General features: G+C 38.5%; 1 protein-coding gene across 5 annotated transcripts in view; it reads left to right on the top strand.

Annotated features, from left to right (window-relative positions):
• Window positions 1-11666, top strand: part of ORC2 (origin recognition complex subunit 2) — a 45353-nt gene extending 33687 nt beyond the window's left edge. For all 5 annotated transcript variants that reach the window (XM_032354382.1, XM_032354385.1, XM_032354384.1 and 2 more), the window contains 7 exons: window positions 366-498; window positions 1285-1381; window positions 4211-4357; window positions 5537-5708; window positions 7884-7945; window positions 8651-8769; window positions 9919-11666. In XM_032354382.1, the coding sequence (XP_032210273.1) occupies window positions 366-498; window positions 1285-1381; window positions 4211-4357; window positions 5537-5708; window positions 7884-7945; window positions 8651-8769; window positions 9919-10005 (817 nt within the window). In that variant the 3' untranslated portion in view covers window positions 10006-11666. The remainder of the gene's footprint in view (window positions 1-365; window positions 499-1284; window positions 1382-4210; window positions 4358-5536; window positions 5709-7883; window positions 7946-8650; window positions 8770-9918) is intronic.
• Window positions 11667-13965: the final 2299 nt, after the last annotated feature.

The raw sequence follows: 13965 nt of genomic DNA, 5'->3' as shown, positions 1-13965 counted from the left end.
TAGTTGACTTATCAAGACCTTTGTGGCCTGGCCTCCGCTAACCTTTCCTGTTTAATCTATCAGTTAAAACTCTGCTTCAGCCTGTGGAACGGTTAGTGCCTTGTCCCTGCTGTTCTCCCTTGCCTCCAGCCAGTGATCACTTGAAAGGTAATAAAGAGCTGGAAAGAAAGCTCCCGAAGCTGGAACTGAAGTGTGGCGTGTACACAGTAAAGCTGTGCTTCTCCCGTGTATAAACTGGGAATCGGTGTAGTTACTCAGTCACCCTAGTCCTTTCCGTGTTCTTCATCGACTTAAAGAAACTAGTTGATTATAAAAAATTAAGAGGTACCGAACTTTAATGTCATGAATGCTATCTTTCCTAACAGCCTGGGGTTCAACATTGTGCTTTATGGTTTGGGTTCTAAGAGAGATTTACTAGAAAGGTTTCGAACCAGTGTGCTGCAAGATTCCATTCATGTTGTCATCAATGGCTTCTTTCCTGGAATAAGTGTGAAATCAGTAAGTTTCAAAAATGTTAAAAGGAGCAACATTATATCCCTGCCTGTCTGTACCCCCACATGAATGAGATGCTTCTCTTCCCGGCATGTTCAAATTTTTTTAGCCTTTACAGTAGTAGGATTGCATAGTGCTTGAGATCATGTGTTTGGACTCAGGGTTCTGACTTTGAATCCTCATCTCTGAATTTTCTACTTTGTAACTGATAAATGTATTAAGTCTTAGAGGAATGTTACGTTGTTTCCTATACCAAATATCAACTGTACTTCTCTGAAAGACAGGATTATGGAAGACTTTAGTTTTACTATACTTTTTTGTCACTTTGCTACTCTGAAAGTAATAATATAAGTAATAGTTTTTAGTTTTATAATGCATTTATTATAGATCATTTGTGTCTCTTCATCATTTGAAAACTAAACCTTTTGGTGCTGGATATTAACCAGTGCAGTATTCCTTTTTAAAAGTGCCTTTTTAATGTTTGTATCCTGTTTTCTTTGATAGCTCTGTGGTATTCTAACGTTTGCCATATTGGTGGGGGGTGATATTTTTGCTGCCCTCTTACCTGTACATCTTTATTGTTCTCCCATGTTCTGTTTTAGCTATAACTTGGGCCAAAAAATGAATTAGATATACTTAAGCACCAGTAGGATTTTTAAGTGGTTTTTCAGACTTGATGGGAAATCTAAATGCATTTTTAATTTATAAAAAAGGATTGATTTCTTAGTTGTATTTATCCTATATGACAGAATAAGTAGTAATTGATGTACCTCTTGCACTTTTATGACATAGATCCTGAATTCTGTAACAGAAGAAGTCCTGGATCATATGGGTACTTTCCGCAGTGCATTGGATCAGCTAGACTGGATAGTAAACAAATTTAAAGAAGGTAACATGAAGTAGATGCTCTAGTTTTAGGGTGAAGCTAAGAGTACACGTCTGCTTATTCATGTACAGATAGATGGTCCCCAACTTAAAATGGATTGACATACCATTTTTTGACTTTGTGATGGTGGAAAAGCAATATACATTCACTAGAAAGCATACTTCCAATTTTGAATTTTGATCTTTTCCTGGGCTAGCGATATGTGGTACTATACTCTTCTTGTGATGCTGGGCAGTGACAGAGAGCCAAGGCTCCCAGTCAGCCACACGACCATGGAAGTAAATAACCAATAAGCTTGTAACTATTCTTTTTTTTTTTTTTTAATATTTTATTTATTTTATTTGACAGACAGCGATTACAAGTAGGCAGAGAGGCAGACAGAGAGAGAGAGAGAGAGAGGAGGAAGCAGGCTCCCTGCTGAGCAGAGAGCCCGATGCGGGACTCGATTCCAGGACCCTGAGATCATGACCTGAGCCGAAGGCAGCGGCCTAACCCACTGAGCCACCCAGGCGCCCAGCTTGTAACTATTCTGTACCCATACAACCATTCTCTTTTTTAATTTCAGTACAGTATTCAATAAATGACATGGGACTTTAACACTATTGTAAAATAGGCTTCGTGTTTTTGCCCAGCTGTAGGCCAACGTAAGAGTTCTGAGTACAGTTAAGATAGGCCAGGCTAAGCTATGATGTTTGGTAGGTTGAGTGTATTAAATGCATTTTTGACTTATATTTTCAAGTTAGGATGGGTTTATTGGAACATATCCCCATCTGAAACCAAGGAATATCTGTATTATTGTATCCAAAAATGTGGGTTATTTCAATAATATTACTTCTCTCAGTGCTGATTAGGTTTCTCTGAAATAATCTGTCCTTTCTGTGAAGTTTTTCTTTGAACTTCACTAATACCTAACAGGAAAGAATTGCTTGTACTACCCTAAGTTTGTATAACCCAAAGCCTGTTATTTCAGAGTAGTTCTCAGGTTTTACTTGGTCCATGTGAAATGCCCCCAGGTGATAGATGCATCTTTAGTATTTTTATATTGTTTACTTTTTTTTTTTTTTAAGATTTTATTTATTTATTTGACAGAGAAAGATCACAAGTAGGCAGAGAGGCAGGCAGAGAGAGAGAGAGGAGGAAGCAGGCTCCCTGCTGAGCAGAGAGCCCGATGTGGGACTCGATCCCAGGACCCTGAGATCATGACCTGAGCCGAAGGCAGAGGCTTAACCCACTGAGCCACCCAGGCGCCCTTGTTTACTGTTTTTATGAAACATTTTTATCTCTTTATTTGGAGTAAATATCATTGCATTTGAACAGTTTCATACACTAAAATCTGTGGAATGAAAAGAAACATTATTGTTTTTCCTTTGGTGTGAATGTTTTGGCTGTGTGAGCATATCAAAACATTAAAAATAAAATTATTTAGGGTCCAACAGTTGCCACTTAGCCACAAAAGAATTAAAAGGAGTGGGGTGCCTGGTGGCTCAGTTAAGTGGCTCAGTTAAGTGTCTAACTCTTGGTATCAGCTCAGGTCTCAATCTCAGGGTGATGAGTTTAAGCCCTACATTAGGCTTCACGCTGGGCATGGAATCTACTTAAAAAAGGAAAGAAAAAGTAATAATTGATATGACGGATATTGTTTATATGCTCATGAAAATAGGTGCCTATTCATATGTAATGCCTGTTTTATATATTGTTTCTATAAAACATACTTGTAATTACATAAATTATAATTATATAAGGTATATAAAAGTTTTTTACATATGGATGTATAATTTGAATATATAATTACATAATTCAGAATTAGGTAGTATGCATATGATATAAATGTAAATATATCAACTTTAAGTATAATTCAATTCTAAAATAGAAATATGTTTATATATAATTTAGGTAGTATTGATTATGGTGGCATCTTGACTTTCAAAATGTTGTCAGAGTCTTTGTTGCTATATTGTCTTTCTTGTCCCTCTAGCCCCAGTGAGAGAAAAATTTACTCTCTCGAAAAGGCTCATCCTCCATTATGTCCTATTTCTTAACAACTTTGGAGAGACTTGTCAGTGGCTTTTGAACATGTTTAGGACTTCTTCCAGCATAAGAAGAAGTTTACCTGATTCTACTACTCTTCCACACTATTTGATTTTTCCTAGTTCAATGATTTCAGATTTTTTGAAGACATATCCCGCTTCTACTTTTTTCTTAACTTCTTACTTCTGTGCTACCTGAACTGTATGCTGGAAGATCACCTGTAGTTTTCTTACTAAACACACGTGGCCTTGGCTCACCCTCCTTCTGTCTTCGTCTCTGCAAGTGTTTAACGGTTTCGACAGTTCATCCTCCAAGTGCTGCCTTCACTGACCTTTAAGACATATTTTTACCTCTCTGACTTTCCTGATGCCTTGAGCAGTATCCTAAATTCCACCCCCACCCCTTTTTTGTCTTCTTTGGCTTTTGTGATAATCAGGGTTTTCTGTCTCTTAATGCACAGAGAGAACTTTTGGGGTGTGTGTACCCCCTCTCCCCTCCTGCCCTGCAATGCAACGTGTACACGTTGCTGAGCCTTACTGAAACTGCTTGATGATCTGATTCGGGTGCTAACCATTCCACTTAACATTCAGTCCCGACTGATTTTCAGTGAATTTCCTTAAGACTTCAATAACTTGTTGCCTCTTTTGAGAAACTGTGATCTTCTCAAATAAAGTACATACCTCTATGCAATAGTTACTTTGTCCCGTACACTGTGACACATCTTTTAATACACAGGCATTGTGTGTGGTTAAGGACTTTACAAATACTCCTTATAAATAATAATTGAGTAGTCTTTCCTTTTAGATTCTTCTTTGGAACTCTTCCTTCTCATCCACAATTTGGATAGCCAAATGTTGAGAGGAGACAAAAGCCAGCAGATTATTGGACAGTTGTCCTCTTTACGTAACATATACCTTATAGCATCTATTGATCACCTCAATGCCCCTCTCAGTAAGTATGACCATTTTTCTTTCTCAGGATATCGATTTTTTTTTTTTTTTTTAGATTTTATTTGTTTATTTGTCAGAGAGAGAGAGCACAAGCAGGCAAAGTGGCAGGCAGAGGTAGAGAGAGAAGCAGACTCCCCGCTGAGCAAGGAACCCAATGTGGGGCTTGATCCCAGGACCCTGGGATCATGACCTGAGCTGAAGGCAGCAGCTTAACCAACTGAGCCACCCAGGCGTCCCTCAGGATATCAGTCTTAAGAAATTTCTTAATGTTGTAAATCATAACATTTTTATTGTTTTTCAGTACACTTTTTCTTTTGTTGCATGCATAAGGTCACAGATTGCTAAAAGTAAAAAAGTGTCCTCAGTCTGATTCAGAACATAATTCTTGGGGAAAAAAATTCAGATTCTAAAGGGGATGTTTTACACCTGAAGTTTCACGAAGAGAAGAAGCAGCCCAACTATTATTTTGGTCTCTTTCTACTCTTTGTGGTATTGCAACATTTATTTTATGCATTTAATTCTGAGACTTTGTGAAAATCCCTATGCCCTGGTAACACTAATATATTTTAAACTGTAGTTAATAGACAAATAAAAATCCATATGTTGGTTGACAATGAAATTAAGTTGTGAGGTACTGATATGGATGGGGAAATGGCAAAAATGAAAAATTTTCAGGATTTTTAAAAGATTTTATTTTTTATTTTATTTTATTTTATTTTTTTAAGATTTTTATTTATTTATTTGACAGAGAGAGAGAGAGATCACAAGTAGGCTGAGAGGCAGGCAGAGAGAGAGGGGGAAGCAGGCTCCCTGCTGAGCAGAGAGCCCGATGCGGAGCTCGATCCCAGGACCCTGAATCATGACCTGAGCCACCCAGGCGCCCCAAAAGATTTTATTTTTTAAAGATTTTATTTGACAGAGAGAGATCACAAGTAGGCAGAGAGGCAGGCAGAGAGAGCGGGGGAAGCAGACTTCCTGCTGAGCAGAGAGCCCAATGTGGGGCTCCGATCCCAGGACCCTGGGATCATGACCTGAGCTAAAGGCAGAGGCTTAACCCACTGAGCCGCACCCATGCCCCCAGGGTTCATTTTTTATTTAACTCTTTCCTAGAGTGGACTCTAGTAACATGATAATATGATACTAATTAGTAACTTCTGTTTCCTTTAATCACATGCTATAGTGTGGGATCATGCAAAGCAGAGTCTTTATAACTGGCTCTGGTATGAAACTACTACATATAGTCCTTATACTGAAGAAACCTCCTATGAGAATTCTCTTTTGGTTAAACAATCTGGATCGTTACCACTTAGTTCCCTAATTCATGTCTTACGAAGCCTTACCCCTAATGCAAGGTAAGAATGAAAACTCTAATTTATTTTTCTAAAAAAATCTACATTATATGATTTTCATGAGTAGGTTTTAATGGCAATTCTAAAATTCTAAAGTCTCTACTTAGTTTGCAGGATTAAGAGAGTAAAAAATAGTTGCCAGTACTGGGTTATGCAACAGGCAGACTCCTTTAACGGTAGTGTCAACATTTTTTTTCTTGGTTTTTATATTTCTAAATAAGAGCATCTCAAGATCATGGTCATTGTGGAGGAAAAAGAATTTTGATGGGTTTTACTTCAGTCTGATGGTTATTTTTAATTATATATTGAACACTGTGATACAGACATAGGGCCGTTGACATAAAATTACTCCTTTGATCCTCACCACCACTATACGGTAGATAGCAAAGGGCACAGAGATTTTGATCCGAATCTGCCTGACTTCCCAAACTCTTGGTTTTAAACATCTCTGTAATGTTTCCAGTGAAGCCCTTTCAGCAGCCTCACCTAGAGGAGTATCTGAATTAATAAAAGTTAAGAAAAGCTGGATATAGCATAAACTGGCAAAACATAAAGGGCATGATAATTAACCTGTTGAAAAAGGCTTTGAGTAGTAGATTCTCCCCTCCCAAGCACAGAATTCTAGAATAGTTAACAAGATGAATTGTTTAAAAACAAGCCCTGTTGAGAATTACTAAAATTTGAAAAGATGAAGAAAAATACTGTGTTCTTAGATGAGTGGACTGCATATTATAAAGGTAGTGTAACTAACTCCTCCCAAGTTAGAATGTATTAGACCTATAAATTAATCCAAACATCGATGATTTTTATTGTATTTTAAGTTTCTTAAAGAAGCAGGTGAGACTAGTGAAGTCTTTTTTTTCCTCCCAAGAGCAATGGCACTTCTAGTCAAATGGTACAAGATTTTTCACATTTTTAAAAAAAATTTTATTTATTTGACACAGAGAGAGATTACAAGTAGGCAGAGAGGCAGGCAGAGAGAGAGGGGGAAGCAGGCTCCCCGCTGAGCAGAGAGCCCGATGTGGGGCTTGATCCCAGGACCCTGAGATCATGACCTGAGCCGAAGGCAGAGGCTTTAACCCACCGAGCCACCCAGGCGTCCCCTTTTCACACTTTAATGATCAGTTTTTTTACTCTATATAGCTGCTTTGTATACCTGAAGATTAGCCTTGCATTAATATTGAAATGTGCATTAAATGCATAATCAAAATTTCTATAGAATTGCACAGAAAAAGTCTCATTCAGTCCTAACTGTGCTTACTGCTAACGGACTATGCAAGCTGCTATGTGCGAAGTTGGGAATCCGTGCAGCGTGAGTACTCTCGACATTAGAGATGACTCTGACTGCTCTAATGCGAGTAGTTGTAGTTTGGCATACCCTAAATGTCTGCGTACTAGCCTCCACTGCTTTTTTTTTTAAACTATGAAATTTTGTTTCATTCTGCAAACTCCAATATCACGTAGTCTTTTCTTGGTATGAATGTGATCAAAAACTTTAACCAACATTTAGCTGCGCAGTCACTGGCAGTATCTAGTTGTAATGTGGCCATTCAGATGATCCAAATATGCTGATAGTGATTATTGTTTAGATTATCTTAAAAATGTAAATATAAAGGTTTAAATTTTCTGCCACACCAAAGGACTCCTGGAAATCTCAGTGTAGCATGCTTTCAGCCCTGTAATTCCACTTTGTAGAAATTGATATGAAAATTTTAGGAAGACTTTTTAATAATGGAAAATGAGTAAGTAGAAGGTAAGATATAAAATGGTGTATACTATACATAAATGCATGAATTAATGTGTTTCCACCCTACTTCATTCCACAAAGATTTGAAAAGATAGAACACAAATATGATTTCTACATCAAATGTTAGTGGATGTTATTTTAGGGTTATGGCATTAGTATTTGTCTCTGTACATTTTATTATATATTCCACATTTTCTCATTTGAAAAACCTATAGCCTTAAAAAAATTCTGAGATTTTCCTTAAAAGGAAATTTTTAAAAGCTTCTCCTTTTTAAGTAGGCCAGGATAGGATGTTCCCTGGAGAAGGGAAGAGAAGAAAATACAAAACGTTTAAACCAAATAGTTCACATTATCTTTGTCTGTTTTACTGTTCTCTTTTGATGTTAACATTCTGGATTTTAATTGTTTTTTTGGTTTTTTTTTCCCCTTAGGGGGATTTTCAGGCTACTGATAAAGTATCAGCTGGATAACCAGGATAACCCTTCTTACATTGGTATCTAATATTTATGATATTAAATTGTGTGTGACTTTTGTTTCACCCCATAAATTCCTTTTTTCTGGAATCTAATAATAGCACTGCAGTGTTTCACAGGAGCCAATAAATGGTTTGCTCTGGGATCAATTTGTCTGCCATGTGGCACATTTTGAAGAACGCCACAGAGACGCTGCTGAGTAGGCTGCTGGCCAGGGCACTTTGAAAGACATGTCTGGCCCATTTTTACTGTTCCTGTGTAAAATTTCCTAAGTTCCTATGGCAACTGTGGACATGTGTCTACCAATTATATATATTTCATATGCTGGGCATCTTAGCAGATTTTCTTCCCCTTGGATAAAAACAATGTGTTCATTTAGACAAATATTTTAATATTTGTACAGCTCTCTTGACTTACTAGTAGTTCCTTCTTTAAAAGTCCACTTTATTCATGCTGTTTAAAGCTCCCACAAGATTTATGTTTTACTTGGTCACAGATGAGTATTTTCAGCCAATCAGTTCTCTTTAAAATGTAAGCCACAGTGTTTAATACTTAAGTGTTCTCTAGTTTTGCTTCTTCCAGAGGTTTTGTTTTGTTTTTAAAGCAATGCTTAACAGACTGCTTTGACATATTATAGCAATAGCACTCTTTTTTTGTGTTCCTTGATATGTGGGGTTATGTCTTCAGTGCTAACTTATGTTCACATCTCCTTTTGAACTCTCTAGGATTTTCTTTTCAAGATTTTTACCAACAGTGTCGGGAGGCATTCCTGGTCAATAGTGATCTGACACTTCGGGCCCAGTTAACTGAATTTAGGGACCACAAGCTTTTAAGGACAAAGAAGGTGAGAGTTTTCGATGACAGCATTATAGATGTTAGGAACACCTTCTATCTTGTTTACTTAAGGACAAGTATGCCTTTGACTCAGCCTTGATAATAAAATGCAGCTTCCGGATGGGTCACAAGGATCCACCTGGGCAGTGTGCCATCTGAGTCTGCAGAAAGAGATGAAGTTGAAAGTACTCAGCCCTTTCAAAGGTTCTAGTCCAGAGTAATAGGCCCTTAGAAATTGTTCCCTTTTCCCTCTTCCTTCTACCACATTCATTAACTGGGTCTGTATGGAGCACTAAGTATTAACATACAGAAAACCAGAATATGATGTCATAGAAGCTAAGAGAAGCATGTTTTAAGAAAGAACAGTCAGCAGTACAGGTTCTGCTAAGAGGCCAAAAAGATGAAAATATGTATTGGATTTAGGAGTAAGGAATTTCTGGTGGTCCAAACCGAAGCTCTTCTAATGACATGATAATGGTGGTAGTAGCTAGGTTGGACTGGGTTGGTGAAAGGGGAAGAAATGGAGACCAGCAATTACAGACAGTTCTTCTGGAAAGGTGCAGAGGTTGGGTGATAGAAACGAGAGGCTAGTGAGGGTTATTTAAGAAGGGCAGGACCTGGCTGCCTCAATCAGTGCAGCATGTGACTCTTGAGCTCAGGGTCATGAGTTCCAGCCCATATTTGGTGTGGAGATTACTTTAAAAAAAAAAAATTTTTTTTAATAGTTTTTAGTTGAGAGAGAGTACGAGCAGGGGAAGGACAGAGGCAGAGGGAAGCAGACTTCCCAGAGTGGGGCGTCCAGGACCCTGGGATTACAACCTGAGCAGAAGGTGGATGCTTAGCTGACTCAGCCACCCACGTGCCCCTGGGGTTTTTTTAAAAGGGGGAGATCCCTGAATAAAAGGACAGAGAAATCAAGAGCAGAGCAGGAACAGGAGCGTAAAGAGATCTACTAACCCTCTAATCTTTTCCACTAGGAAGTGGTTTAACTATAAACTCAGTGTATTTAGATAGATAAGCCTATATACCCTTTTGCCTTAATCTTTACATTTCTGTATTTATATAAGATACTAAGTCCATCTTTTTTGTTTAACTTACAACAGGGTTCACCTTCTACCTCTTTACAAATGACTAACATCCAGGGTCTCCTCACTTTCAGGGAACCGACGGGGTGGAGTACCTGCTAATCCCTGTGGACAGTGGAACGCTGAGGGAGTTCCTGGAAAAGGAAGAAGAGGAGTCTTGAAGTTGTCCTTTCCTCTTGAATCTTCTGTGGAAGGAAGGGTTGTACCCCAGCTGCCACTCCTCTAGTCTGAAGTGTTGTGTTTACATCTCACATTAGATCCTTCCAGTGTACGAGACTTCAAGTTGGGAGGGGAGGAATGTCGTCGCTGAGAACCTTGGTTTAGCCCGGCTGGTGCGCCGTCTCTCGTGCTACGCGGCGGTCCTCAAGTCGGAGGAAACGTGCCTTTCATTCATTACCTCTCTGGAGACTTCGTGCTGGAATGAACTGTGTGCTCAGGGACTATTTGGAGCTGGATGTTTTTGGATTCTTTTATACTAGAGATGATATTATTCCCAATTTTTGAGGGCCTTTTAAACGCTCCCAGAGCGGACTGTTTGCAGATGTGTTTGTTCCAGAGCATGGAGGTACAAAAACAGTGACATCACATAAATCTACTTGCTCCTCTGTCAGAGCTGATGAGTGTAAAGAAGGCAGATCAGCTTACTGTTCTCGAAAGGCTTAACGAAAGGTGTGTAACACTGGGGAAGAGTAGGTGATCATCTAGCTTTCTCTTTTTGGATTTAGACTCCATGCTGGTGGGGTGGAGCAGGAGGACACGACCCTCTTGAGCTGGGTTAGTGGGAAAAGCATAATGAGCCTACAGGGTGTCTACCCACCTTAGAAAGCACATGAACAACAATCATGATCCTTGGAACGGCCAACATCTGTGTCATCACCTTCGTGACACAAGAAAGAAGCCAGGCTACAGAAGAAACACAGTCCTGAACTACAGTTTAGTCATTGTTCTTAAGACAACAGAAAATAAAAATTCAATTATTCTTGTATTGACATTTTTCTTCAATAACTTACAAGTGAGTAGCATATTAATGGCAGATTTTAATCTTGATTTCTCTATCAAGTAGACCCAGAACTCATTGTAAGACATTTCAGTTTTTTTCTTTAACAATTTCAAGCCCTCTAAATATTTACACAAGCCTTCTTCATTAGGAAAGAGAAAAAGGCTAACTTTGGCCACTGGTCAGCTTATAGTCTTCACATATTGTCTAAAACATTTCATACTTGGAAAAGAAATCCTTCATTAAAATATCACTGTCATGAACAAGTGAGAACTGCTGAGGCGGTACCTACTTTATCCTGTAAACCCCTTTCATGAAACTGTTTCCAAAATGCTCAGAATTTAAATCCTTTCTCTTTGTGGCATAGAATTTAAATCCATGTGTGAGGGTTCAGTCACATAGAATCAAAATATTTAAACTAGTACATGAATTTGATTGTAAAAATTGTTGTTACCAAAGGATATTCACTAAAAAGTGAGTTTCCTTCCCCTTCACCGATCCAGTCCCTTATGCAACTGGCGACAGGAGCTCCCTCCTGCAGAGGTATTCTATGCACACGGAAGGTATGTGTCTGTATCTCCTTTTAAAAACACAAATGGTAGCATATGATATGTGCTCATTTGCACCTTGCTTTTTTTGCGTAATATATCTAGTTTATAACTTATAGTATAAAAAAGTATATAAAATCTTTAATTACCTAATACGCAAATTTTGCATTTGCCCTTAAATATTACTGGTTTATTTTTATAATTTTTGTGTCCATACTATCTGCAAACAGTATGTATCAGCAATCTATCAATAAATAAAAAGCCAATTTGGATAGAATCATTTTTTCATAGTACTGGTTTTTTACTACAAATATATTTTTTTTAAGATTTTATTTATTTGACAGACAGAGATCACAAGCAGGCAAAGAGGCAGGCAGAGAGAGGGGGAAGCAGGCTCCCCGCTGAGCAGAGAGCCTGATGCGGGGCTCAATCCCAGGACCCTGGGACCATGACCTGAGCAGGAGGCAGAGGCTTTAACCCACTGAGACACCCAGGTGCCTCGTACTAAAAATATCTTTAAGTCCTTCAAAAATTTTAGAAGTGTATCTTACAGATCTGAAGATCTGAGCAGAATTACTGTACACTCTCCATTTGTTTCCGTATTAGTGCTCCTCGTACTCTTACCAGTTAGAGCCTGACTGCTAAGACTCCCAACTTCTACTCCTTGCTTCTGACAAGAGTGAACACAAACCTGGAAATCCTGAAGGATTTTTCTGGCTGCTCTTAATAAAATGGACAAGTAAACAGGCCCAAAAAAGGCACAGGGGAGGCAGAACAAGCATTCTTACCCTCTACTGAAGTTGACATAACACTGTATTCCCGATGCAGAGAGTTCTAAATCAGCTCTTGTGATACTTTAAGAAACAGATTTTCCTAGCATATTCGTCAGTTTAATACATGAACACTTCATTCATATAAAAGATCAGTGAGTTTAGGGGATGGTTAATAGAGAATGCTTATCTTAAAAAAAAAAAACACACTTTAGTGGGTATTGGAGAGGGCAGGGATTGCATGGAGCACTGGGTGTGGTGCAAAAACAATATTATTACACTGAAAATAAGTTTAAAAAAAAAACACTTTAGAAGATTTTGCCCCTTTAATTCATTGTGAAGCCAGTAGTATTGTTCAAAATGTTTTTTTCCTACATTCTAGGAGGTGAGAAGACTTTCAGCTCAGTACCGAGTAACCATCAGAGATGACAAATCAGGAGAGTCTGTCTTACCACAGACTGTGTGGCTCCTAAAACTGAGGAATAAAAAGAAGTATATGCCAATGACTTTGTTCTTGGGCTTTCTATAATTACCTGACTACCCCTGTAGGAGAGTCCTACCTTTTGAGATTTCGAATTGCTGTTAAAATACTCTCATTCATGTTTGTTGAACCCTTCCTATGTAGAAGGTTCTGTGCCAGATAGAGGAGTTGTAAGGAATGTGAAGGAAGAAATATGGGCTGTTAATAGCATTAAAAGTCACAGTAGTCTTAATACGCTGGAAATAAGTTTGAAATAACTGATGCTAAGGAAAATGTGACTTTTAATATGAGTTTAAATAGAAAGCTAATTATCACAGTCTCCTAATAATCTTGGCATATAGCAGCACACTCTGGCCTTGATTGAGCCTGCCCACATGTTTAGGTCACGATCTTCAGCTACCTAACGTGTGGTCCTTGATGGCAGCAGCATTCTCTTGGGAACACAGAAGTGCTTGGGCCCCACTCAAGCTTCTGAATCAGTCTGCATTTGTAAACCACGTCTCTGGGCGCCTGGGTGGCTCAGTCGGTTAAGCATCTGCCTTCAGCTCAGGTCATGATCTCAGTAGTCCTGGGATTGAGTCCTGCATCGGCCTCCTTGCTCAGTGGGGAGCCTGCTTCTCCCTCTCCTTTTCCTGCTCTCTCCCTGTCAAATAAGTAAAATCTTAAAAAAAAAAAAATCTCCATACATTCTTCTGCACATTAAAGTTTGAAAAGCAATGAGATATATAACTAAACCATCAACACCTTCAAGTTAACAGTTCAGAAAATTTGACAAGTGACAATAATTCATCTTTGGTGATACTTTAAAAAACTCCAGAGGACATATTGGGGATATTTTTAGTTATTTGGAAATGTTAGCAAGCCCATAAATAAACTTTAACAATTGTGGTAACAATGGCATTCTTTAAGAAAAAAACCCCAACAATTTAGCAATAAACATGTCCAGTCATAAATTTTTAATCCACAACCTTCAGGACTAATAATTTTAGTTAAAGGTGAAATCATGCCTTAGCTTCAGTGTGCCATAAAGGGAAAAAAAGGTTTAAGAATCACTGCCCCCAAGCTATTAAGCAGCATCTCTGACCATATCATTTCGGCCTCTGCTTTCTGTCCTAACAATGGATGACTTACTTGGGCTCTTTCAATGCACTGTGCTGTTTCTTTACACTAGTGTTTGTACAAGCTCTACCCCTTGACTGAATTCTACCCTCCCCACGGCCCCAGGAAACCTTCCCTATAAGCCCTCTGCGTATCTTTAGCATAGGTAATTACAATAAACTCGTCGGTATCACCCAAACTTTTGTCCTACTCCTGCATCTCCACGG

Source organism: Mustela erminea, chromosome 8, assembly GCF_009829155.1.
Source record: "Mustela erminea isolate mMusErm1 chromosome 8, mMusErm1.Pri, whole genome shotgun sequence".
Taxonomy (NCBI): Eukaryota; Metazoa; Chordata; class Mammalia; order Carnivora; family Mustelidae; genus Mustela; species Mustela erminea.
The sequence above is the reverse complement of the archived record's forward strand: the minus strand, read 5'-3'. Positions and strand labels throughout refer to the sequence as shown.